This window comes from Alligator mississippiensis, chromosome 4 (genome assembly GCF_030867095.1).
Source record: "Alligator mississippiensis isolate rAllMis1 chromosome 4, rAllMis1, whole genome shotgun sequence".
Taxonomy (NCBI): Eukaryota; Metazoa; Chordata; order Crocodylia; family Alligatoridae; genus Alligator; species Alligator mississippiensis.
The window spans coordinates 84,311,652-84,337,409 of NC_081827.1; the positions used below are offsets into that span (position 1 = coordinate 84,311,652).

At 45.5% G+C, this 25,758-nt stretch overlaps 1 protein-coding gene across 9 annotated transcripts in view; it reads right to left on the reverse strand.

Moving 5' to 3' along the window:
• The window catches only part of CEP290 (centrosomal protein 290), a 99,756-nt gene that overhangs the window by 27,588 nt on the left and 46,410 nt on the right, over nt 1-25,758 (reverse strand). For all 9 annotated transcript variants that reach the window (XM_059726147.1, XM_059726145.1, XM_059726144.1 and 6 more), the window contains 10 exons: nt 24,966-25,421; nt 22,476-22,640; nt 22,092-22,199; nt 21,872-22,006; nt 18,476-18,742; nt 15,601-15,708; nt 14,858-15,057; nt 12,324-12,537; nt 6,329-6,466; nt 352-573 (listed from right to left, as the gene is read on the reverse strand). In XM_059726147.1, coding sequence (XP_059582130.1) covers nt 352-573; nt 6,329-6,466; nt 12,324-12,537; nt 14,858-15,057; nt 15,601-15,708; nt 18,476-18,742; nt 21,872-22,006; nt 22,092-22,199; nt 22,476-22,640; nt 24,966-25,421 — 2,013 coding nt within the window. The remainder of the gene's footprint in view (nt 1-351; nt 574-6,328; nt 6,467-12,323; nt 12,538-14,857; nt 15,058-15,600; nt 15,709-18,475; nt 18,743-21,871; nt 22,007-22,091; nt 22,200-22,475; nt 22,641-24,965; nt 25,422-25,758) is intronic.

Below are 25,758 nucleotides of genomic sequence, written 5' to 3' on the forward strand. Positions count from 1 at the left end.
GCACTGCTCCCAATTTCCCACTGAAGCAAATAAGGAAATAGACTCAATTATTAATTTCAGAGGTCCCTTGAAAAGACAGTTCAATTAGATTATAAAGTCTTCATTTACAGGTTATAGTTAAGAGTTACTCTAACTTTACACTGTCATAGATTTCACAGACATTAGGGCTGGAAGGGACCTCGCAAGATCATTGGGTCCAGCCCCCTGCCCAAAGGGCAGGCAGTCAGCAGGGTCCTAAATACTGGGCAGCTTTAAACTGGATTAAAAAATGTTTGCACAATTGTTGTTTTAAAACTTACCCAAACTAATATTATAACATTATACAAATATAATGAATATAAGAATATTTACCTGAATGCTACTTGTTAGTCTTTTTATCCGCTTTTTCAATTCTTCATTTTCTTTTTCCATTTCATCTTTTTCTCGTATCACTTTAGTAAAGGCTTTTTGCTTTTTCTGAAGTTCTTGGTTTAAATCATCCATTTCCTCTAACACAGAGTTCTCTCTATTTTTACTTATTTTAAGGGCATCTTTAAATTTTGTAAGCTGCTCATTTAACTCCTCTATTTGAGCCTATAAAAATAGAAATGTAGTTAGTCTTACCCATTGAAGGGTAAGATTAGGGCTATGGATAGGCATTACATTTGTATTGGACAAATGGACTTTCTCCTGAAGTGTAGAGGCACTTGCAAGGGGTTTTTTGCAGAAGAGAACTGTCTCTCTCCTCCTGCACTAACAAGAATGGGACACTTCTTTCAGACATTAAGGACCCTCAGTATTCCATAGTCTTTTGTTCCCCCTCTCTCCCTCTAAGGGAAGGGGAAGAAGCGCAGTGGCTTCCTGAAAGCTTGTCCAAAAATGAGCTGTCAGGTAGCCCTGTGGGGCTCCTGCTCCAAGTTCAAGTCAGTGACAAGACCTGGATCACCCCATGATGGAGGGCAGGGCTAGGATACAGAGTGACCTAGACAAATTGGAGGATTGTGCCAAAAGAAATCTCATGAGGTTCAAGAAGGACAAATGCACAATTCTGAACTTAGGACAGAATAATCCCATGCACTGGTATAGGCTGGGGGCTGACTGGCTGAGCAGCAGCTCTGCAGAAAAGGACATGGGGGTTACAGTGGACAATAAACTGAATATGAGCCAACAGTATGCCCTTGTTGCAAAGAAGGTTAACAGCAAACTGGGCTGCATCAGTAGGAATGTTGCCAGCAGGTCAAGAGAAGTGATTATTCCCCTCTATTCAGCACTGGTGAGGCCAGATCTCGAATACTGTGTCCAGTTTTGCCCCCACTCCCACTACAAAAAGGAAGTGGACAAATTGGAGAGCATCCAGCAAAGGGCAACAAAAATGGTGAGAGGCTAGGGGACATGACTTCTAAGGAGAGGGTGAGGGAGCTGGGCTCATTTAGTTTAGAGAAGAGGAGACAGAAGGGATTTAATAGCAGCCTTCAACTACCTGAATGGGGGTTCAAAAGAGGATGGAGCTAGACTGTTCTCAGTGGTGGCAGATGACAGAACAATGAGCAATGGTAGCAAGTTTCAGCAAGGAAAGTTTAGGTTAGATATTAGGAAAAAAATTCTCACTAGGAGGGTAGTAACATTCTGGAATAGATTACCCAGCAGGGGTTGATGGAATCTCCATCCTTGGAGGTTTTTAAAACCTGGCAGGCAAAGCCTTAGCTGGGATGATCTATTTGGGGATGGTCCTGCTTTAAGCAGGGAGTTGGACTAGATGACTTCGTGAGGTCCCTTCCAAGCCTAATTTTCTATGATTTTGTGTGTGTAAGGGAGTGGGAAGGGGGCTATTTCTCCAGGCTGGAACCAGCTCCAGGTATCAGCAGCATTCCCTCTAAGCTGTGCGGTGTGTGCAGCATAAGCACACCTGTGCACGCCATGCCGCTTAGATGGAACACTGGACATCTGTCTCCTATCCCTCCCCAGTCCAGGAACCAGTCTTTGCATGGACTGGATGCATTTTCCCCAGCTGGACCTCATCCTGCTGTGGGGTGGGTTCAGCTACACAACCTCTGCTTCCTGCCCTGTGCACTCATCCTGGGTGCCACCTCTGTCCAGCCTGCCAATCAGCTGGAGCCCCAAGCAGAGGCATTCTCCCTGTGACAAATCCTTTAACTTATATATTAGGGACCTACCCAAATGTAGGCAGTAAAAGGGAGATTTCGTAGGCCAGTCACGGTGCCAGCTGCCATTTTAGTGGACTTATTGTGGCAGAGCCCACTGACTTGATCGGCAGATGGCCCAAAATTGTGGATAATTACTCTGATTAAGCTTGTGGAAAGCCTTTAGTCAATGCATTATTAAGCAATTTAAGCATTCAATTAAACTCTAAAGTAAAATGTTTTATCAAATTAAAGCTATACATCCCATGAACTGTAACAAATACTATCAATGTACTTTATTAATGACGTTGTAAAAAAGGAGTTTAGCAATACTCAGTGCTAACCTTAAGACAGGCAATTCATGCTAATTGTTAAATGCTAGCATGCAGCATTTACTGGCAGTTGCCGCTGACAACCTTTCTTTGCACGATGAACACTAGGTGTACACTCAGCATCCACTAAGTTGGCTAGATATGCATTTTGCCAGTGCATACAGATATGGAAACCAGTCACAGAGTCCCAAAACACAAATGCAAGCATCCGGCATTCTTTGACAAAGTTCATGTAAGAAGCTTGTTTCCTGTCATGCTCTTTCCCCCATCCAGGGATTAATTTCACTAGCTGAGGGTCACAACTCAGGACAGACACATAATTGGGTTCCAAAATGCAGACAGCACTAAAAAAAAAAGGCAGCTGGTTGTCTGAACTGTAGTGGCAGTGATGGGTCATACCTGTAGGACTGGTTCAGCTTCACAGCTATTGCCTGGAACAGGTCCCAGCCCCACTGTTTTTCAGTGACAGCTTGACAGTTTTTGTGATGCCATGTCTTTGACCCAACTTATCAAATCCATCAGCTTGGGGGGGAGAGGGGGGGTGTGTGTGTGTGTGTGTGTGTGTGTGTGTGTGTGTGTGTGTGTGTGTGTGTGTGTGTGTGTGTGTGTGTGTGTGTGTGTGTGTGTGTGAGAGACAGTGAGAGAGAGATGGATCAAAGCCTGCCAGGTTTCAAACCACATTAGGAGCTCCATGAACTGGGTAGCATTTCCCACCACAAACTTCACTTGAATTTAAATGTCTCCATGTTTCAGGATATCATATAGCTTAAGCATGCCTGCGTGCTGGGTGTGATTTCCAGTTCCTCACACACAAACTGCTGGTAGGACTACATATGCTTGATGTGGTAATGGACTCCATTGAACCACAAATTCCACCTGTGAGCACAGCCGCTGGTGGCAGCAACAGTTGCATGTAGGTCCCCACTTATGACTAGCAAGGGACTCCATGTACCGGAGCTTACGGCCTAAACAGTGCTTGAAGACTTTTTTGAAAGGGAACACTAGGCTATCCACATCAGAGAACTGCATGCACCAGATGTCACTAAAGACAGAACGTGCACATTGCAGGTGATATGAACTGCACTGGGCATCATTCCACAGAGCATGTCAGAGAAGGCCTTGCACGTGGTGGACTTACAGATACAGGCGGGCATGTCTTGGGCTCGTAGAATTTTCTTTGTGATTGGGTAACTGTTGGAAGGGCTTTGCCCTGCCCCTACTTGGGACAAGAGAGAGGAAAAAAAAGAAAAGAAAAGCCTTAGACCTGGTTCTAGACTGCACTCTGCCAGTCTGGCAAAACTTCAGGAAGTGGAGTCTCTGAAGAGAATAAGCTGCATGCCCAGCATGCAGCAGATGCATTGAGGAATGGAGAGAAAAGCAGGGCTTAGAAGAACTGAGGATAGCTGTTCAGCAGGGCGAAGCAGTAGCCTGGAAGAGCCCCTGAAGACTTCTGGTGGCAGGAAACGGTGGACAGCTCAGTGGCCAGGCTCTCAGTGCGCAGCATGGCACATAGCATCCAGACCCTGGGAGCTGCAAGTGGCTGCTCAGGTCTGCAGCCCCTGGCATGCAGCCAGAGATATGGTGCACAGGCCGGTGCTTGGAGCAGGACCCTGGGAGCCACTCGTGGCGGCTCAGGTCCCCAACCCCTGGCATGAGGCCAGGAACTCAGTGCAGGAGGCGCTGCACGGAGGGTAAGAGACCCTGGGAGCCGCTGGAGGCAGCTTGGGTCTACAGCTGGTGGCACTGGGTCAGCAGCTCGGTGCAGATGACACTGCACAGAAGGTCTGGGAGCAGACCGAGCCCTGATGCTGCACAAGGTGGCCCGGGCCTCCAACCCTTTAGCAGAAGGCAGAGCCTTGGGTATGCGCGAGGGTGCACAGGGCCCCGTGCTAGCCAGCGGGTCAGAAGGAGCAGAGGCAGCTGGATCTCAGCAGGAGGGGTGCAAGCTCGCCAGCCAGAAGACACAGACCACCCACCTGGGACCCTGGAGGTGTGAGTTACCCAGGAAAGGGGATTCCGACAGGGCAGGGGAAAGTTGCCCTGGGTGGTGAGGCTGCAGGGGAAGCCTAAGTGAGGGAAGACTCCCCAAGTCTAAAGTCTCTCCCTCTGAGCCTGTCCCTGAAGGTCACAGTGGAATCTGGAGAGCACTGAGAATTTCCTCTCCCATTGGTTACTGGAGCGCCACCAATGCCCCAGTGGGCCACTTGAGGAGTTTTGGGGAACGGGCTTAAGTGGTTAAAGTTAACCTGAAGTTGCTGCACCGTATATTTTGAAGGCGAGAGGGGTGGAGTAGGGATACCCCATCCAGGTCTGGCAGTGGCACAGGCTTGGGACCACAGGTCCAAGGGGGCAGATGCTATTGCAGGTGGCAGCAGGTCATGGCCAGGCACCAGCCCCCACTGCTAGACTGCTGCAGTGGGTAGAGGGTGCAGGGGCCACTCCAGGCTAGGGCTGCTTCAGCTGTCGAACTGGCACAAGGGGTAGTGCACCAGATACCAAGTGGCCAGGCCTCAGAAGCTCCTGAGGGCAAGTAGCCCTGAGCTGCTTGCCAGGGCAGCTTTTTATACTGCTGGGGCCAGCACAGGGCAGGTTTTTATACTGTTGGGATGCTGGCCCCAGGCTCTAACTCCCCCTGGCTGCAGATCCAAGAGGAACTAGGCAGGATTATTTTGCCCCAAGTGGCACAACCTCCCCCACATCAAAGTCCATGTCCAGGCATGTGCACTGAGGCGAAAATCCCCAGCTCAGATTTGTGCTGCTTCTATTTGAGCTGTTGCAAGTGCATGTGCCTGCATGTGTGGATGTGCCCTAAGTGTCAATCTATACTGGTTTTCCTCAACACATTCAGAGACATGCTGTAGGCAGTACACAACTGAAGGATTCCTTTTTATTATCCTGCTCAGTCTTCTCAGGCTGCAGCAGCATGCCTCTGGCTGCTTAAAACATGGCAACAAAACCCTTTTGCTTCCCTGACTGGCATCTGTACTGAGCTTATATCACAACCTCAGCCTCCCATTTGCTTCCTCTGACCCTGCTCTCCCCCTCTGTGCTCCAGGGCTGCAGGGCTTCCCACCCTTTTCTCTGCTTCCCAGTAAGTTTTTGGGGGTTTTTGGTTTTTGTTTTTAGCAGTGAGCCCACCAACATTGTAAAGCCCACTGTTTTTTTGCAGAAAATGCCTGATTTAGTGTTTTCCGCAAAACTGCAATTTCAGTAGGTCCCTATTTATATAGACTTAACAATATTTAATAATAATAATAATAATAATAATAATAATAATAATAATAATAATAACAACAACAACAACAACAACTATAATTATACATATATATAGCTAACAATATTTCAATAATAACATAGATAATATAATTCTTATGCATCTGCCGATACTATTTCTTATTTTTTTAGCACAAAGACTGGACTTCTCAGACTTTAAATCAACCAGTCTAAAACTAAGGACTGAGAATATTAATTATCAAAATCAAAAGAAAAATAAGTTATATTTTTGTTTTATAAAAAAAGAAAAGAACTAAATTTATAGTCTAGGCCAAAGGTGCTCTAAACTGAAATTTTATATTCCAAGTACAAGGCAAATGCTATAAATTCCAGTACTCTGGATAATGTGAATTTTACTACAGCATTGCATATGCTTATACAATTGTTTTTTGTTTTAATATTTAAAATGAAATGTACACAGGAGGGCTAATCCAACTTCTAATGGAGTCTATCGCAAAACTAATATACTAAGTTCAATGGGAGTTCTATCACCAAATACAACATTCAGGCTAAGGCTCAAAATGAAATTAATGAACACTGTATTCTCCTTTCAGATAATATTACAACATATAAGACAGCGTAAAGAGGATACTTAGCACTCACTGTGAGCTCCTTTGTTTGCCTGTTAACGATCTGCTGAACGTTCATGTATGTTTCTTTTTGTGATGCTACAGAAATAATCTGCTGTTCAGCATTTGCAGTCATTTCTGCTCTGAGCTCTAGAAGTGCTTTACTCAGGGCCTGAAAGTGTTTTCAAAAAACACAATTTTGTTGATAAGTTTGCTGAAAATTAAATGTTAAAAACAGCAAAAGCAGTTCAAACGTATTATTTTTATATTAAAAATTACCCAACTGTATTCCATCACCGGTTATGCTAAATTTCATATAATCCATAATCATCTCTGTACAATTTGTGGGGAGAAAAGTTTGATTATCATGGAAACTTCAAATCAACATGAAATTTGCTGGACAGCTCATACTGCTAGTATTAAACGCTCTCAGAATTTGTGTATATAGTTAAAAAAAAAATATAACTAGTTGAAGTCTTCCATAGGAGTTCGCACAGGAGGGTGAGTGGGAGGGCCTGAGGTCCTGCCAGTGACCTCCCCTAGAGTAGGCAGTCACATCAGTAACCAGCCTACCAGCGGCACAATGCAGATGGGCACATGCCACACCCCAAGTGTCCCCTTGGGGTCTGCGGCCTCCCCCTCTGGCACCTCACAGGCCTCCACCCAGATGGAACACATGATTCCGGGCTCCATGCAGGCAGAGCCTCTTGCTCTCGGCTGCAGGGGCTGCCTGGCATGTTTCCAGGCTCATGGCCACCTCCCCTTGCCAGGTTTGCTCCACTTTGGAGTCTCTGGGGCACCAGATAAAAGGAGCTCCAAGCTGCAGCCCAGAGACTGTGCGCCATCAGGGATGGCAAGCAGGAGATCGACTCCTACTGCCAGGCCCTTCACCCGCTGGAGGCGCAGGGTAGACCAAGGTCACCTCCCAGGACAAGGGAGGACTAGGGAATCTACCACACTGTCCAGCCAGGGGGCTGGAACAAGGTTGTCAAGGGACCCAAGGCCTGCCGCACGAAGGTCCCCTCCCCTCTGGGGCTTTGCAACAGGTACAAACCTCTTACAGCCTCAGTTGAGCCTGCAGAGATGCCAGCTCCTGCAGGCAAGGGAGGATCACCCACCCCTACTCTCCTTAAAACGAAACACAGAGTGGTTGTCGTGGGAGACTCCCTCCTGAGGGGGCAATCTGCCGCCCCAAACCCCTAGCTTGGGCGGTCTGCTACTTCTCAGGGGCCCACATCAAGGACATAGCAGAGAGGATCCCAAAGATTATCCGGCCCTCCGACCACCACCCTATGCTCCTTATCCATGTTGGGCACAAATGACATGGCTCGGCGCAATCCCAGCTGGGTCACGAGAAACTACAGGACTCTAGGAGCGGGGCTTAGCAGGTTGGGGGCGCAGGTGGTCTTTTCCTCGCTCCTCCTGGTTGTGGGTCATGGGCTGAGGGAGAGACGGGCTGAGGTAGTTAACCAGAGACTGCGGCGCTGGTGTCATCATGAAGGCGTTGGCTTCCACGATCACAGTCTGCTCTTTGGTGAGAGAGGCAGTGGTCTCCACCTCACTCCGCTGAGGAGAAGGCTCTTCTCAGCCAGACTGGCTGAGCTGCTCAACCAGGCTTTAAACTAAGCCTGCTGGGGGTTGGGGGGGATTATCGCCACTGCTAGCCCACTGGGCAACCCTTGTAAATCCAGCAGGCTAAGGCACTTAAGGGAACCCACCCCTACCCTAGCCCTGGAACAATCTGTAGGGAAGGCAAGGGCCCCCAGTGGGACACTTGCCTGCCTGTACACCAATGCCAGGAGCTTGGGGAATAAACAGGAGGAACTGGTCCTCCTGCTAAACACGAATGACTATGACCTCATAGGGATAACAGAGACCTGGTGGGACTCCACCTATGACTGGGCCACAGGTATAGATGGCTATACCCTGTACAGGCGTGATCGTGCAGATAAAAGGGGTGGGGGCATAGTCCTCTATGTCAAGGACAGCTACACATCCCTCCAAATTGACATTGGCACTCAGGAAGGACGACTGGAGTCTCTCTGGATCAAAATACGTGGGGAACGTGGTTCAGGGGACATCATGGTAAGAGTCTACTGCAGACCTCCTAACCAGAAACATGAGCTGGACCAGGAATTTGCCAGGGAACTGGCTGAGGCTGCATGCTCTTGGTGCATGACTGTCATGGGAGACTCAACTACCTGGACATCTCATGGGAAGAGCACTCGGCCAAATTTGATTGGTCACAAAGCTTCCTCATGTGCGTGGACAAGCTCTACCTGACTCAAGAAGTCTATGGGCCAACAAGAGGTAAATCATTGTTGGACCTGGTACTGGCCAAAGGGGATGATATAGTCAGTGGCCTTAAAAAAAAAAAAAAAAACAAAAAACCACACACGATGGAAAGCTGGGTGACAGTGATTACGAACTGATCACCTTTACTATCCATTGCAAAGCTGGCAAGTCAGTCAGCAATACTGAAGTCCTCAACTTCAGGAAAGCTGATTTGACAAGCTCAGGAGGCTCGTTCTTGAGGCCCTAAGGGACCACGACTCGACTGGAAGAGGAGTCCAAGAGAACTGGTTGCTCCTCAAGGGAGCGATCCTGACAGCACAAGGGATGGCCATCCCATCTCAGAGGAAGGGTAGCAAAACGGCGCAGCAGCCCCCTTGGCTCAGCAAGGAACTCGAGGACCTCCTACGCCTCAAAAGAGAGACTTATAAAGGATGGAAGGTTGGAATTACCACCAAGGAAGAGTATTCCGCACTGGTCTGTACCTGCAAGGAGTGGATCAGGAAAGCCAAGGCTACAACCAAGCTCCATCTGACTTCACATATCAAGGATAACAAAACGTCCTTTTTCGTAGGACGTCGGAAAAAAGTATGGGTAACATTGGGCCCCTGCTGAACCAAATGGGACTGCTGATAACCGAAACCCAGGAAAAGGCCAACCTGCTTAATGGGTACTTCGTGTTAGTCTTTCATCAGTCCAATGGGACCGCCCTGCCCAGCAAGATGAGGGACAGCCAGGGTGAGGGTGTATTTATACCCAGCACTGGTATTGATCTAGTAAAGGATTACCTTGAGAGGCTGGGCACTTTCAAGTCAATTGGTCCTGACAGATTACAACCTAGGGTACTCAAGGAGCTGGCAGGTGTCATAGCCCAACCATTGGCAAAAATATTCAAAAATTCGTGGCGCTCAGGTAAGAGTACCTGAAGACTGGAAGAAGGCCAATGTGGTACCCATCTTCAAGAAAGGGCGGAAAGTAGATCCCAGGAATTACAGGCCAAACAGCTTGACCTCAATCCCCGGTAAGATTCTCAAGAAAATGATCAAGGAGACCCTTCTGGACAAACTGGCTGATGGCAACATCCTGAGTGATAGCCAGCCCGGGTTTGTCATGGGTAGGTCTTGCCTGACCAATCTCATCTCCTTCTATGACCAGGTGATGTATCACCTGGACAAGGGAGAAGAGATAGATGTCATATACCTGGACTTTAAAAAAGCCTTTTGATCTGGTGTTCCATGACCTCCTCATGGAAAAATTCGCCAACTGTGGCCTCGGCTACACCACAGTCCAATGGCTGGGAAATTGGCTCTGAGGTTGGACCCAGAGTAGTGGTCGATGGCAGCGAGTCACTATGGCGTGCCATGACAGCAGCGTCCCCCAAGGCTCTGTCCTTGAACTGGTTCTTTTCAACATCTTTATCAACGAAGTGGACATTGGTATCAGAACACACCAGCTAAGTTCGCGGATGACACTAGACTTTGGAGCATAGTGTCCACACCTGAGGACAGGCTAGTGATGCAGGCTGACTTGGATAAGCTTAGTAAGTGGGTGGACACAAACCTGATGACGTTCAATACTTATAAATGCAAGGTATTCCACCTCGGGGGGAAAAAAAACAAAATCCCGCTGCATACTTATAGGCTTGGCAGTGCTATGCTTGCTAGCACCACTGCTGAAAGAGACTTGGGGGTCATGATTGACCACAAAATGAACATGAGCCACCAACGTGATGTCGCAGCTGGTAAAGCAAACAAAACCCTGGCTTGCATCTATAGATGCTTCTCAAGTAAATCTCAGGATGTCATCTTCCCGCTATACTCAGCTTTGGTGAGGCCGCAGCTGGAGTATTGCATCCAATTCTGGGCTCTGCAATTCAGGAAGGATGTCGAGAAGCTTGAGAGAGTCCAGAGGAGAGTCACACACATCAGAGGGCAAGAGAATTGGCCTTATGAAGAGAGGCTGAGAGCCATGGGACTCTTCAGTCTGGAAAAGCACAGGCTTGGGGGGACCTGGTGGCTGCCTAAAAGTACACAAGGGGTGTTCATCAGGATCTGGGAAAGCATCTGTTTACCAGGGTGCCCCAAGGAAAAACAAGGACCAAAGGTCATAAACTCCTACAAAACCATTTTAGGCTGGACGTAAGAAAAAAAATTCTTTACTGTCCGAGCCCCCAAGACCTGGAATAGTCTCCCTCCAGATGTGGTGCAGGCACCTACTCTGGACTTATTCAAGAAATGCTTGGATGCTTATCTTGCTGGGGTCCTTTGACCCTAGCTGACTTCCTGCTCCTGGGGCAGGGGGCTGGACTTGATGATCTTCAAGGTCCCTTCCAGGCCTAACATCTATGAAATCTATAAAAATATTATGTTCTGTAAAAGACAATTCTCTATAAAACTTTATCTTGATAGAAATGAATTAATCATCGCATTCATAGTTTCATAGTTTGTAGGGTCGGAAGGGACCTTGACAGATCATCAAGTCCGACCCCCTGCCATGGCAGGAAAGAGCACTGGGGTCAAACGAGCCCAGCAAGGTGTTCATCTAGCCTCCTCTTAAAGACCCCCAGGGTAGGAGCCAGCACCACTTCTCTTGGAAGTTGGTTTCAGATCCTAGCTGCCCTGACTGTAAAGTAGTGCCTCCTGATGTCTAGTCTAAATCTACCCTCTGCCAGCTTGTGACCGTTATTTCTAGTCACTCCTAGTAGTGCTTGGGGGAACAGGGACTCCCCCAATGCCTGCTGGTCCCCCCTGACTAGTTTGTAACAGGCCACTAGATCCCCCCTTAACCTTCTAAATTATAAATTAGCATTATAAATTAGTGGTGGCTATTACATTAAGTAAAGCACAAGGGATTATAATTTGCTCATATACACTATGTAAAAACAGAATAAAGTCAAAATGAGTATATATAAAGCTGCCAAGAGTATATGTGCATGAGCAGACACTCAAAAATGCACCAGTTTTGAATTAAAAGAAGCACTTTCCCCAACCTGAAAACAATTAAGAACCAAATCAATTACAAGAAAGGTTTAAAAATAAAAAATGGCATAATTTGAAAACTGTTTAAAAACATTCTATCAGATGACCACACAGCAACACTCTCATTAGTGAGCAGGAAGGCTGCATGGATTTCAGAAAAAAAAAAAAAAAAAAAAAAAGCAAAGCAAATTGCTAGCTTAGATGGGAAATGAAGGCATCTACTAATATATACTACTTATATATACATATATATACACACACACACACACATACATAGTATATATTAGTAGATGACTTTGCTTCCCATCTAAGCCAGCAGTTTGCTTTGCATTTTTCTTTGTAAATCAATGCAGCCTATATATATATGTCTATTATATATATTTCAAATATATATACACACATATCATATGTAACAAAGGAAAGCACAAGCAAGTAGTAATGAACATCTCTCAAATTAAGAACTGTAGAAGATTAATATGGAAGTAAAAAGGGCACAAAGAACAGTCAATAGGGAAAATAAGAATTTGATTATATATTAGGAAAAAGAAGAATTCTAGCATAATTTTATTAGATGGAAATGAGAAAACTGTGAATAGCAACACAGAAAGAGCAGATGCATTCAATAAATATCAAAATCCAATAAATATCTATTTGAAGATAGGACTTTTGTAGAACTTAAGATGTAATTTAGGCATATTTAAGGTATTTAAATAATTTCATTGCTTAAAAAAAATGTGAAAATAAGTACTGATGACTTACTCTCTGCTGCTTCTCTTTTAAAGTTAACTGGTTCTTCAACCGTTCTACTAGGTTTTTCATTGTAGTTGTTGGTGCCCTATTATTTGCTTCTTTCTGAGCTTCTAATTCAGTTTTTACATTCAGTAATTCCTTTTCTATTTGAGATAACTTGTTTCTCAATTCATTTGCTTCATCTTTCAACTGTTTCACTTCAGCTGCATGCTTTTCTTCCAGTCTTGCATAGCAAAATAATAAATAGTTATGTCATGGAAGATTTAAATTAAGAACCTCAAAGTAGACTAGAAAGACAGAAACATTTCTTTTTTGTTATTACAGGAAGTATTTCTTATATAATAAATAAAAGAAAAAAAAAAACACATGTACATTGGAAAGTCACAAAAATTAACTGTACCTGCTATCATACAATAAAAAACAGAAAATTGCATTATTGAATGAGTATCAAAACAGTGATTGGTTGCACAACCTAAGTTCTTTTGTGCATCAAGCCCAAAAGAAACATTGTCACGGAGGAGTCCTTTAGGAGGGCCGTGATCTCCCTGAGGTCCCTCGCTCCGTGTTAAGGCCGGCCCAAAGCACCCTCTTATTCTCGCCCGCCACGTCTTGCTGGTAAATATAAGGTTGGGAGGCTGCCTATGACTCCCTGGGCACGGCTACTCAGGACCTCTGTCCCCCCGGTTCTTCCGGACTCCTGTGGTCTCCCGGTATGACGGGTGCTCCCCAAGCACCCCAGCCTTATGGGCTGCGCGTGGCTCCTACCACCCCTAATACCACGCCCCAAGCCTTGCTGATGTGAAAGACGTTGGTGTGTCTGCACGCCCGCTTCCCGGGCCCTTCTTCTATAATACGCTAGTCCCCTCTGGGACGTCCCCTCGAGCCGCCGGTCTTTTAGGCCCACCACACCACTACCCTCTCTAGTACGGGCTCACCGCGCTGCTACTCCCCATCCTCTTGGGGGCCCCCGCAGCACCTTGCCTTTCCCTGGGACGCTGTACTGCTAACCCTTTCTGTCTGGGTCCACCGCAGCACCCTTCCCCTGTCCTGGGTTCTCCGCGGTGCTAGCCTGTTACCAGGCTCGCTCCTCCTGTCCTGGGTTTCTCAATCGGGCCCCTCTTGGGCTCCTCAATATCGCCCTGCTCTAGGGCTCCTCAATAATCGCCCCTCCCTGGGGCTGGGGTCTATGCACCCCACAAGTGACGCCCTTGCTGGCGTCTGCTGCGCCCGTCCTGGGCTCCCTAATATGGCGCTCCCCCTCTTTGGGGCTCACCGTGCCCACCTTGGGCTCCTCAATAGACCAATATGGCGCTCCCCCTCTTTGGGGCTTGCCATGCCCACCTGGGGCTTCTCAATAGACCAATATGGAGCTCCTGCGCTTTGGGGCTCACCGTGCCCACCTTGGGCTCCTCAATAGACCAATATGGCGCTCCCCCTCTTTGGGGCTTGCCATGCCCACTTGGGGCTTCTCAATAGACCAATATGGAGCTCCTGCGCTTTGGGGCTCGCCGTGCCCACCTCAGGCTCCCTAATGAAATCGCCCCTCTCTCTGGGGCTGGGGTCTACGTACCCCGCGCACAACCCGGGGTCTGTGTCCCCCGTTCGCAACCCACTGGTTGCGCCCGCAACCAACCGGTTGCGCTCCTCACTGCCAGCTGCGCCTGCACTGGCACGTAAGCTGCGCCTTCACTGGCGCTGTGAGAATAATGCGCCCTCCTGGCGCTAGACTGCGCCCTCACTGGCACTGGGGCACCCCACCCCTATGGGGTACCTATGAGGCTCAGCCGCTCCTCTCTGAGGTTAACTGACCTCACGACTCTGCCCTGTAACTCTCAGGGCCTAGCGCCTCACTGGCGCCGGGGCCTCACACTCCTTTGTAAGTCCCCAGTGAGGCCTCCTCCAACCCCTACAGCCTCACCCAAACCTCCGGTGTAATAAACAATCACAAAATATACTGCAAGCCTCCTGGCTACAACTAAAACCTATGGCACCTAGCTACTACAAAGTAAGCCGCCTGGCTATAACCTAGCACCATTACTCCAACCTTCGGAGCGCTCATGAGCTGTACTGGCCATCGGGCTTCTACCCATCTCTCGGCTGAGGGAGCTCCTGCCTCTCCAGCTGCTGGTAGAGAACAGCTAGCCTGGCCTCAGCCCTGGGCTTTATAAAAGGCCAGGCCCTGCCCCCTTCTGGCCAGCTGATTCTTATCAGTTGCCCTGGCAACCTGCAGCTGCGCTCGTTATCTCCGCTGGGGCTCCTTATGTACTGTCAGAGCTTCTCCTCTGGCAGCTTCTCCTCTCTAGGAGCAGGCACCGAGGTGCCCTGCGACAAACATATTTTAAAATTACAACCTTTGCTTAATAAAGTTTTTGGGTTAGTTTCTTCGATCAAATCCTGAATTCACTAGTCTGTGAATAAACTTCACTACAACAATATTTTGCTAAAATATGTTTAATTCAATAAATTATCTCAATTCACTTAAAACTTCAATCTAATTTGGCTAATCCAATTATTATTTGAATTGTAATAATCTAAAGACTTACTGAGCCCTAAAATTTTCAAACTCTTTGGTTTTCATTAAAGTAATTTGCTTTTGTTTCTCTAAATCAGATGCAGTTTTCTTTAATTTTCCTAAAAGTGAAGCAAGAGAGTTGTCTTGCTCTACTACTGTTTGCTCCATTTCAGCCAGACGAATGAAATGTTTGTTTGTGGAAACCGATAAAGAAGGCTTCTTCATCAACTCCTATAAAACAAAAAAACAATAGCCATGATTACTATCATATGCCTTATACAAGGAACGATTGCTATAATTTCTTTATTCAAATTTGAATTTAAATATAATCAAGCAGCAATATTTAACCCATATTTCACAGCTAATGAAATGACTCATAACAAAGGGCTTAAAGGTTAGCTACCCTGAGTATTTTCAAAAGGTCTCTTTATACCTAAGGAATAGTTGTAAAACTGGTTAAAGGTTGACAGTCAACGTATCAGAAATCAGTACCAAAAGATAATATTGCAGTAGAATAGAGAAGACTGAAAAAAAGAATAGAAAAAATGAAAGACTTCTTACTTTAGGACTAGCACCAGCTGAATTATGCATTAGTACATTGCACACCAAGTTTGCTCAATGACAATACTCTCTCTTTCAGTAATGCTGTATTGACAGCTCCACATTTTTATTGTGGACTGAAAAACTGCTTTTGTTATGGTAGGTTAATATTTTTTCATTTGCAGAGAAAGAGGGCAAATAGCTCTAAAACACTGCTTTCCTTTCAAAACTTACCAGTGCAGTTTCTTTAAATTTATTAAGTGAATTGTCAGCATACAAGTCTAGCTTTTGATGTAGGACCCTGAGGTCGTCTTCATGTTTCTTTGCAATTTCTGCTTCCTCCTACAAGGACAAAATGAACATATAATCTAATTTCATAATCGTCAAGGAATCTATAGGACTTCTGTGCTTTCCTTGTTAACCTCCTGACTATTTAGAAATATCATAGTTTTCTAGTTCCTTCTGAAAGCACTGAGAAAAGGGACAATTTTCCTTTAACTTGCAAATTGCCAGACAAAACAGAGTTTAGAAATTGTGTGCGTGTGTATGCACATGCATGCATACTTGCATGCACATATGTATGTATGTGTGTGTGCACATGCACACGTGTTCTTGCACACTCCTAAGCTACCAAGACTGGTACCACTCTTCATTCAGGCTGGCAATCCAAGGAATACTTAACAGGATTACTGAGGAATCGCTTCTTCCTTATCTACATAAACCAGGGGCGGGAAATTATTTTGGGCGGAGGGCCACTTACCAAGTTGTGACAAGCTGTTGAGGGCCACATGGGTAGCCCCACCCCCTGACAGATGCCCTGCCCCCTGGTCACCATCTTAGGACCAATGTCCCAATGTCTTGGGACCAATGTCCCAGGGCCAGCACCGATGAGGCCCAGAGCAGGGCGCAGGCTCGCAGGGGTCTGTGGAGCTGAGGTGGACTGCACCAGCAGGGAAAGGGTTGAGCTGGCCCAGCTCCATAGAGCCCCTGCCAGCTGGGACCCTGTACCCCTGCAGCCCTGCCCTGGGCCCTGCTGGTACTGGCCCTGGGACACGGGTGTGAGCCTTGCTCCTGTACCCGCTCACTCTCAGCGCCCCACAGCCCCGTGATACAGGCAGGGGGCAGTGTGCAACCCTGAACCCCTGTTCACCAGAAGGGAAGGAGCTGGTGCTGAGCGCAGGGGAAAAGCGGCCCTTTCACCGCCCCACGGCCGGCGGTCCCTACTGCAGCCACTTGCAGCCCGTATGGGGCTGTCCTGAGTAGGCATCTGTGGCCCCAGGCAGGCTGCGAGCGGCTGCAGTGCGGGGTGTCAGGCACAGGGAGGGGGAGGCCCACTTTTCCCTGCGCTTAGCACCAACTTGTAAACCGCTCCCGCTGCCAGCCTGGGCCCCGCACCAGCTCCGGGCTCACTCGTCGGAGCTGTGTGTACCACCCTTGGTTCCTGTCATCTTTGACAGGAACCAAGGACAGATAAATTTTAATTTTCTAAATTTTTTTAGGGGCCCTGTGGGCTGGAGAGAATGGCCTCGCAGGCTGGATCCGGCCCGCAGGCCATATTTTGCCCACCCCTGACAGACCCTTAAAAAATGAAGACAATTTCAAAGCCTCTCAACCTTGTTTTACTTATTACATCTCTATTCCTCCTTGTTCCAGCTGTTGTCTCTATTGCAGGGGTGCATACCATATGCCTAAGGACCACCAGTAACCTGCCAGGGTAACATCAGCAGCCGGGTAAATCTACAAATTGTGCAAGATTGAGTGTAATCCTAGGAGGACCTCCACTGGAAAATGTAACTTGTAAGTGGCCCTCAGAGTTTGAGCTTGTCACCCAATCTTGCTCTAAACCATCAGTCTTAAGGGATTTCTCTCTAAATTTTTCTTGTCCCCTACAATCTAATCTTGTCTACCCTCAGTTTATGGGATAATCTCAGTTTACATCCTTCACTCAAGCTTTCTCCCTAGTCTGTTCTTGCTGTGGGAGAAGTCTACTCCCAAACCTTTACTTTTGTGGTATATTAGAAACTTACAGTCTATCCTTAATATGCACTAACTTCACCTTAAATATTTTTTTTATACAATAATTCATATATAGCTACTGAATGAATGTTTCCAGAACAGCAATCATAGAATCACATTTTACAATGAGATCTACATGCATGGGCAGATCTAGGATTTTGAAAAAGAAAAGGGGGTGCAGATGGTTTGGCACATCACATATAAACACAACACATTTTTCTCTAGTAAAAAAAAACAAAAAACTAGATGCTTTACTAATAAGCTAGGAGGCCAGCACTTTATTATTCAGTTTAAAATCAAAGCAAAAGCAAATACAAGCATGGGATTGCACAAATTTGCTGAAGTTAAAAAAAACACCAACAAACTAGGCAAAAAATAGTCAAAAGTCATTATCATAAATGTATGTCTCTTATTCAGAATCACATAAGAGAATCTAGCCTTCTTGAGCATCTTGACTGTGTCCCCAGTTTTCAGTCATTTATTTCTACACCTAAATTAGTATTACCACAGCTGAGTTAAGGTTTTTAGCTAGAGCTAAAAACAGTCTACAGGCTCTGAAGTAGGAGATAGAGAGTACCAGGAATGGTTAACAGACAGCAAAATTGCAGAAAAAAGGATAGTTTGAATAGTGGAATATGAAGACCATTAAAAAGAAGAGAGGGTCATTAATACTTGTGTAGAGCAGGAATCAAAGGTGGGGTGCAACTGCACTACTCCCCTCCCTGTACCTTGTTTGCGTCATTTCTATCCCTCCATAACTGCTAGATGAACATCACCATGACCTCCTATAAGCACGGCATTTTGATTTTTTTTCCCTAGAAAAGTACATGAAAAACTGCAAATCTGGAATAATATGACTAGTCCATTTGCAAACTTTACTTCCTGATTCTGCTATGCTAAAACAATTTCAAACAAGACAATTTGATATATAAACCGTTTGAACACAAGAGGATAGAAAATTGTTCTTTACACAGTAAGAACTGCATAATAAAGTTCTGGCTAGGACTGCACTAAAAGTGGACTGGGCAAAAAAAAAAAACAAACTCAGAGCTGTAAGCAAAATAAGACAAATCAATGCAAAAAGTGTAAATACCTCTCTTGCTTTTGCAAGAAGATGCTGATACTTTTTCAAGACTTCTTCCTTCTGATTTAATCTTGCTTGCATATTTTTAATGGTTTGGTAGGAAACTTTCAAAGCATGGTGGCCTTCTGAGTCATCATCTTTTCTACCTAACTCAGCAATAAGCCTCTCTCTTTCTGATGTGGCAGGTAATCGAAGTCTTAGTTCATTTATAACTTTATCTCTTGACAAAATATTTTGTTCTGCTTTCCACAGAGCAGCTTCCTTCTCTTTCAGTTTCTACAATACAGGAAATCATTATCATTACAGATATTGATACTAAAAAGTATTTATTTTTATTAAAATGCATCAAAAAAGGCCTACATTTAACAACAGACTAAATATGCTGTATGTTCAATGTTGTCCACTTGGAATTTGATATATATTGAACCAAATCACTCTTCAATATATTTTTTTGTTATTAAGCTTAATTTTCACACCACAACATATTGATGTAATAAGTTTGGTAACAGAAACAGTTTAATTTAGTGTTTTCAAAAGATTACTATAAATAAATTGCCAAATGAAGGTCACACTGAACTGCCATGAGCACAGAATGCTTTTGGTGGCGTTTTTTTCTTATATTTATGAAAATTTATACGTAATGAAATATGGGGAAAACGGAAAAATGCAAGATCCAGTTCACTGTCATTCACACACATGCATTATATGTATGTAGTGTTTGACTGAAAAAAAAAACGAACACAGATTTTTAATTTGGGGCCCTATCTTCTCATCAGTAATGTTACTGGTTAAATATTAACAAACTTAGTTTTCACTAGAGTTCTAATTAACTCTAATTAGCATTTAGAAACCTCATTTTGTACAGTCCCAGAACCTTGATTTACTAAATAAGCAATCAGAAATGTTTCCAATTCTTCTCTCTAATTAGTCCTAAGGGAAAATAATTTACATTTAATGATAATGATAGAATTTTATACTCTACACATGCTATTAAGGCAACAAAATAAGCTCCAGTGCAGTTTGCACTGGAGTCAGCTGCTCCCAGGCACACATTTACACATGCGCCCAAGACTGCAGCACTTTGAACAAGGGCAGAACAGCCCGAGGCTGACAGCAGGTTCGGGGGGGGGTCAGCCCTGAGCTCCAGGTGGTGGCAGAGGGGCTGGCTGGGCCATGAGGGTAGTAAAGTACAGGGCTAGACAGCAGGCAGGCCCCCATGGTTTACCAACCTTGTGCCTCAGTCAACCCATCACCATCTACACGTGCATTCCAGTGCGTGCAATTACTCCACCGTAGGATAGTACTGTCTTTGACAGTATTCTATCCTACAGCAGTCAGTTAATTTGCCGCACCCTAATACAGGCACACCCGTAGACTGTGGCGCTTTACTGTAGAGCTAATTAGTAGGGCTGTGCAAAGCTTTGGTAGCCGATTCAATTCGGAGGAGATTCAGCCCAATTCAGGGACTGAATCTTTAAATCCAAATCAACTGGGAGACCAATTAAAAGCTCCGAATCTATTCGAAGCATCCAAATCGATTCGGAAAACCTTCAGAAAAGATTTGGCCGCTTCAGAGATTCTGCTGTAGACTAAACAAGCAACTGACACAGCTGCCTCCAGCTGCTAAGCCTGTTGGGGTTGGGGGAGGGGGAAACAAAGGGTTGTGGGGGAGGGAGGGCCTGGGACAAGCTGCCCAGCTGAAGCAGGGGGGTGCATTACTCGTGGAGGGGAGCAGGGGGGCCTGGGATGCGGGTGCAGCAGCTCTGGGAATGGAGGCTCTGCCCTGCTGCCGCTTGCCAAGCCATGATGAGGGGTGGGGCACACGAGATGCAGGCACGGCTCACTCCAGGAAGAAGGGGGCAAGTGGCAGCAGAGCAAAGCCCCTGCTCCCAGCACTGCCAAGCCCACAACCCATGCACCCCTCCTCCCCCCACGCTGGCTGGCAAGAGGCAGCAGGGCAGAGCCCCCGCTCCCAGCACTGATGCAGGTGCGGTAGTGCTGGGAGCGGGGTTGAGCCTGCATCATACCCCCACCCCGTGCTGGTTGGGCAAGTGGCAGCAGGGCATAGCCCCCGCTACAAGTGCTACCGTGCCTGCATCCTGTGCCTTCCTCCACCAGCTGGCAAACGGCACCATCGCCTGCCCCCCTGCACCGACTGGCAAGTGGCAACAGGGCAGAGTCTCCACTCTTAGCGCTAATGCAGGTGCGGCAGCACTGGGAGCAAGGGCTATGCCTTGCTGCTGCCCGGAGTAAGCCACACCTGCATCATGCCCTCCAGTCCCCGAGCCAGCTGGGCTGGGCAGGGGATGGGACCAGGCAGGGGAGCCATGGGGGATTCTCCTGTGGCTTCCACTGCCGGGGCAGAGGCAGTCACAGCTGGAGGAGCTGCAGAAGAACATCCCACAGCTGCCTTGCCTGGCTCCAGCCTCCTGGCACTTAAAGGAAAAGAAAAAAAAAGCCCCGCACCGACAGTGGCCATCAGGGCCCCTGAGGGCTCATGAGAGCCCCCCCTCACACAGCGTGGGGCAGTGGGAGGCTGTGGGGATTGCCCCGCACACTTGGCACCCATGCAGCAGCTTTTGCATTGTGCTCAGCAGGGCACCACGCGCTGTGTGGGAGCTGGGGCAGTCAAGCACCACTCAGCCAAGTGGCCCCAGATCCCAGACAGCGCACAGCGCCCTGCCAAGCTGTGCTGCACCCATGCCATGGGGCAGCTGCTAAGCGGGTGCCAGGCGGGAGGTGGGGGTTACAATCCCCTCTGCCCCCCACTGTCCCACGCTGTATGGGGGGGCTCTGCCATGAGCCCTCAAAGGCCCTGATCCCTGCTGCTGCAGCTGGTGTGTGTGGGGGGAAGCTGGGACCAGGCAGGGCAGCCATGGGGGCTTCTCCTGCAGCTCCCCCCACCCAGGGAGAGGCAAACACAGCTGGAGAAGCCGTGTGAGAACTTGCAGCTGCCCAGCTGTGCCTGCCTCTCCCCAGCCTATCCTTATCTTTGAAACAGCGCCAAATCAGCACCGTATCTCAGATTCCAATTCGTCTGAATCGAATGGGGACAGTGATTCAAATCACCAAATCAAATCACTGTCCTCTGAACTGGCTGAATCCAAATCTGAATTGAATACTTCCCTATTCGCACAGACCTGCTAATTAGTCAACTCCACAGTAAAGCACATGTGCAGATGTACCCTGAGTGAAATACTCTAATAGGATTAAAAGTTTTTTTAGTTTCTTTTGTTCATAAAGAGCAAGTCAAGTGACCTTTTCATAAGTTAGATATTGAACCACTCACAACAGACACTCTTTTCTTTTAGTGCCTTGCAAAACACATTAGAAAAATTCAGGTAAATACATTCACTCTTTGTTACATGCATGTGTTCTTTTTTATTAAATTAACCATCTAATTACCTCTTCTAATGATTTGCAGGTTGACCGAGTTTCCAGGATTGTTCGAACATGCTCCCTAATTTTTCTTAAAGCTAGTTCAAGCTGCTGTGGAAGGGGTAAGCTAGAATCTGGAATGGATCCTGTAGCCTCTTCAAACTATACAAAAAGAATAGACATGAAAATTATTTCTCTGACAAGCCTAATCAGCAGACTTATTAATTGAGTCTGTAGGCATAGGTACCTTTCGAGCAGTACTAAGGATTTCACTTTGCTGACGTTCATATATATCCAACTGACGTTCTAATTCTACTTCTCTTTGATCCCAGGCCATCTGTCGCTCTTCATGAAACTGCAAAAATGGATTTAAAAGAGATTTCTAGTGAAATCCCAGACCTCATTATCCGTGAGAATTTTACTCCTAATTTCCAGGGTGTAAAGATTGCACACCTAACTTTACAGAATTTGAAAGCAATACATCTCAACTATAACGTATCTGAACAGGATTAAGTATATGTTTGGGGCATTTAAGCTAAGGGTGTTTTAAAACTGTAGCAGAAGTATTTTAACAATCCTTTATGGAATGAAAATAATTTTTGTTAGTTGAATATAATGCAGATGTTTGTACCTTATTTTGCTGTACAATTTCTTCTTCCAGACTGTTGATTGTACGTTCATACTCAGAAATGATATTATTCAAATATTTCATCTCTTCTTTTTGCTTGACTAATTCTCGATTCAGTTTAAGTTCCTGGAGACGAAGTTCCTCCATTTTCATATGCCATTCAATTACCTGGTAATGAATTGTACAAATTGATATAATAATTTGTCAAGTCATGAACTTTTAGATGTTACCTGTAACTGCGATGCTGCAGTCTTTGTTTAACCAGCAGGAAGGAAACATAACATCTTCAGAAATCATAGATAACCAGAGGGGTTTATGTATACTGAAGAGAGAGGGTAGATAAATGTCCCTATCTTCCCAGAGTCCTCTTTCAAACCAGAATAGTAGTAGTAGATCAGTATTTATTCTATAAAAAGGCTAGTTTCCAAATAAATTGGAGTCCAAAGTGGATTTTGAAGACGATATCTGTAGAGACAGTTCAGCCTTTTGACGCTTGAGTGGACTAAAATGGTCCCTTAGGCCTAAAAGGTCTAGTTGCCTTGACATAAGCAGGCTAGAGTGCATTCACAGAGCTAGTATACGCCACAGGCTATGATATTGTGGACCCTGTTCTTCTATGCTGGGCTGATGCAGAGAAAGGTCTGATGCAGCTTGTTTTTCTGCAGGAGTCTGATGATAAAAATGCTTGTTATGAATAAAAGGGGTTGTCATGGTGCATTCCACCCATATCTGGAGCAGGTGGCTCCTGGTACCAAGAGGGGAAAAACAATGACAAAATGAAGACATAACCCAAGTTGGTGATGGAAAATGGAAAACTGGCTTAATTGGCTTAGCTACCCGACTAAAGGACTATAAATATTAGACCCTTTTCCCTTAACTTTCTCTCTTGCCTCCCCTTTCCCTTCCCCTCCCCTTTTCTTTCCCCTCATTCTAATGAAGCCTAAGAACTGAAGACATCTGACCTCCCTTCAAGGAACCTGCTCTGAGATGCCTGGCTAGCTCTCGAGATGTGTATTATTAGGACTGGTAATATGCCATTACTTGCTTGCTAAGATTATATCTATACGCACGCTTGGAGTTAATATTTTATAATGTTTAATAAAACTGATTTATTAAAGAGACAACTGTGTCCTCATTTGGACACAATAGAATAGGTTCTCATTTGGAGAAAACTGAAGCATACTTTAATGCAATATCAACCCTGCTGTTTGCTCTCACTCAGTTTGGAAGGAGAACTAGATACTTCTGATTCTTAGCGCAACACATCCCCCTTAAAAAGTTGAGGAATGGTGGTTTAAGCTCCTAATGTATAGTGCAGTAAGAAAAACACTCCTTTTCATTAAGCCCTACAAATCCTCACATGATAAGAGGGCAGTGGGGTTCCTGTAATAGGCTGGGATCAGGTTTGAGGAGGGGGTACTGACATCAGCACTCAGAAAAGCAGAAATGATTATAGAAAGAACAATGCATGATATATTGATGCACTGTGTTTTATTGATGAATAGTTCCCTAGATGACTTATCAAAGCTGTGCCTCAATTAAATTACATCCCTTGCATCTGCATAGTTGGGACAGAAGATTTCAGAAATTTAGTATCTTTTCCAAAGTAAAATTAAATTTACAAAACAACCAAGAAGCATTTATATATAAGAACTACAGCTATTTGAAACAATAACTAACCCATAGATCACTAACTGCTCTAAAAGCCTTGGAGACTGGTTTAAAAATTAAAAATACCCAGGCCATTATAATCACCAAATGAACGAAAATGCCTTTAAACACAGAATGCAACACACACACACACACACACACACTAATTTGCAAGAGAAAAGACTGGCACTTCTCCAGTTGAAAGACAATTCTATTAAGAATGACAAAAGTTACCTGAACTAAAATTTGTCTAGACAGTTGAGTTAATTTCCCTACTTTGACACCCCATGTACACATTACACTTAAGGCAAGGGCAGGTAAAATACGGCACACAGGCTGGATATGGCAGGTCATTTCTAGCCCATGGGGCCCCTAAAACAATTTTAGAAAATTATTATCTTCCTATTGCTACCTATCAAAGATGACAAGGCACCAGCAGCAGCAGGACCTAGAAGGAGCTGGTGGCATGATCCGGTGGCAGCAGTAGCAAGGCCCACCCGGCCCTGCTCCAACCCCCTGCTCCCTCCCAGCCCCCATCTGAAAGCTTCTGCTTAGCTGGCAGTAGCTGAATGTAGTTGGTAAATAGTGGAGAGGTACCTGGGGAGTCAGATGTTAGGCAGGTTATAATGTGTCATAAATCTAATGTCTATATTTAGTCCATGAGTTTTTGTATCCAGTAGGTTGATGAAGTGAAGGCTGATAAAGTGAAGTATTTGAGTTGGTCTAATAAAAGATATCAGATTTACCCAAAGAACCTTGTCTGTCTATGTCCTTAGACCAACATGGCTATAACCTATACCCCTGACATCACAAAATTAACATTTATTTGAGGATATAACATACCTTTTGTGCTCCTCTCGTATCTTTCAATGTGCCTATTAACTCTTCTAAACCTTTTAGCTTTAACTCCATCTCGAGTGCTTTGTTTTCTGCATTTCGACGTTTTTCTTGGGCATTCTGAACTTCTTCCATGATTTTCAATTTGTCATTCTGTAGCTGAATCATGGTTTTAGAGAATTTCTCCTGTTGGGCCAAGGGCAGAGCACCACAAAACTGTCGTCGCAGAGACTGCACTGTCTGATGTAGATGTCTGACTCTATGTCTCCCTTCTAGCCGGGCATAATATAATGCTTGTTCTTTGTCATCGAGTTTTTGTTCCAGGCGTAAATTACAGATCTCCATCTTTTGAAGTTTCAGTGCAAGTGTCTCTACCTTCCCCACAGCAGTGGACTCACTAATTTGAAGGGCTACAATATGCTGATGTAGTTTTGCAATAAGTGCTTTTTCATCCGACTCTGCCTAGGGACCAAAAAATATAGCACAGACAATTTAAGTATATAAAATCAGTCATATAAAATGAAATACATTTCTGCATGAACTGTAAATGATTAATAAGCTATTGCAGAATCTACTGAAAATAAATAAATAAAAGTTTTATTGTATTTTCTTGCATATAACCTGCATCTTTCCCCCAAAAAACAGCTGAAGAAAAATGGGGGATGCATTACATGCAAGGAAAATGGGTAAAAAAAAAAAACTGACAGGGGAGTGCCTGCACTAATTGCCACACCTCTGGGAGCCCTGGAATTAATGTTTCCACTGCCTCTTATTTCCCCCACCTCCATTGCCAAATTTC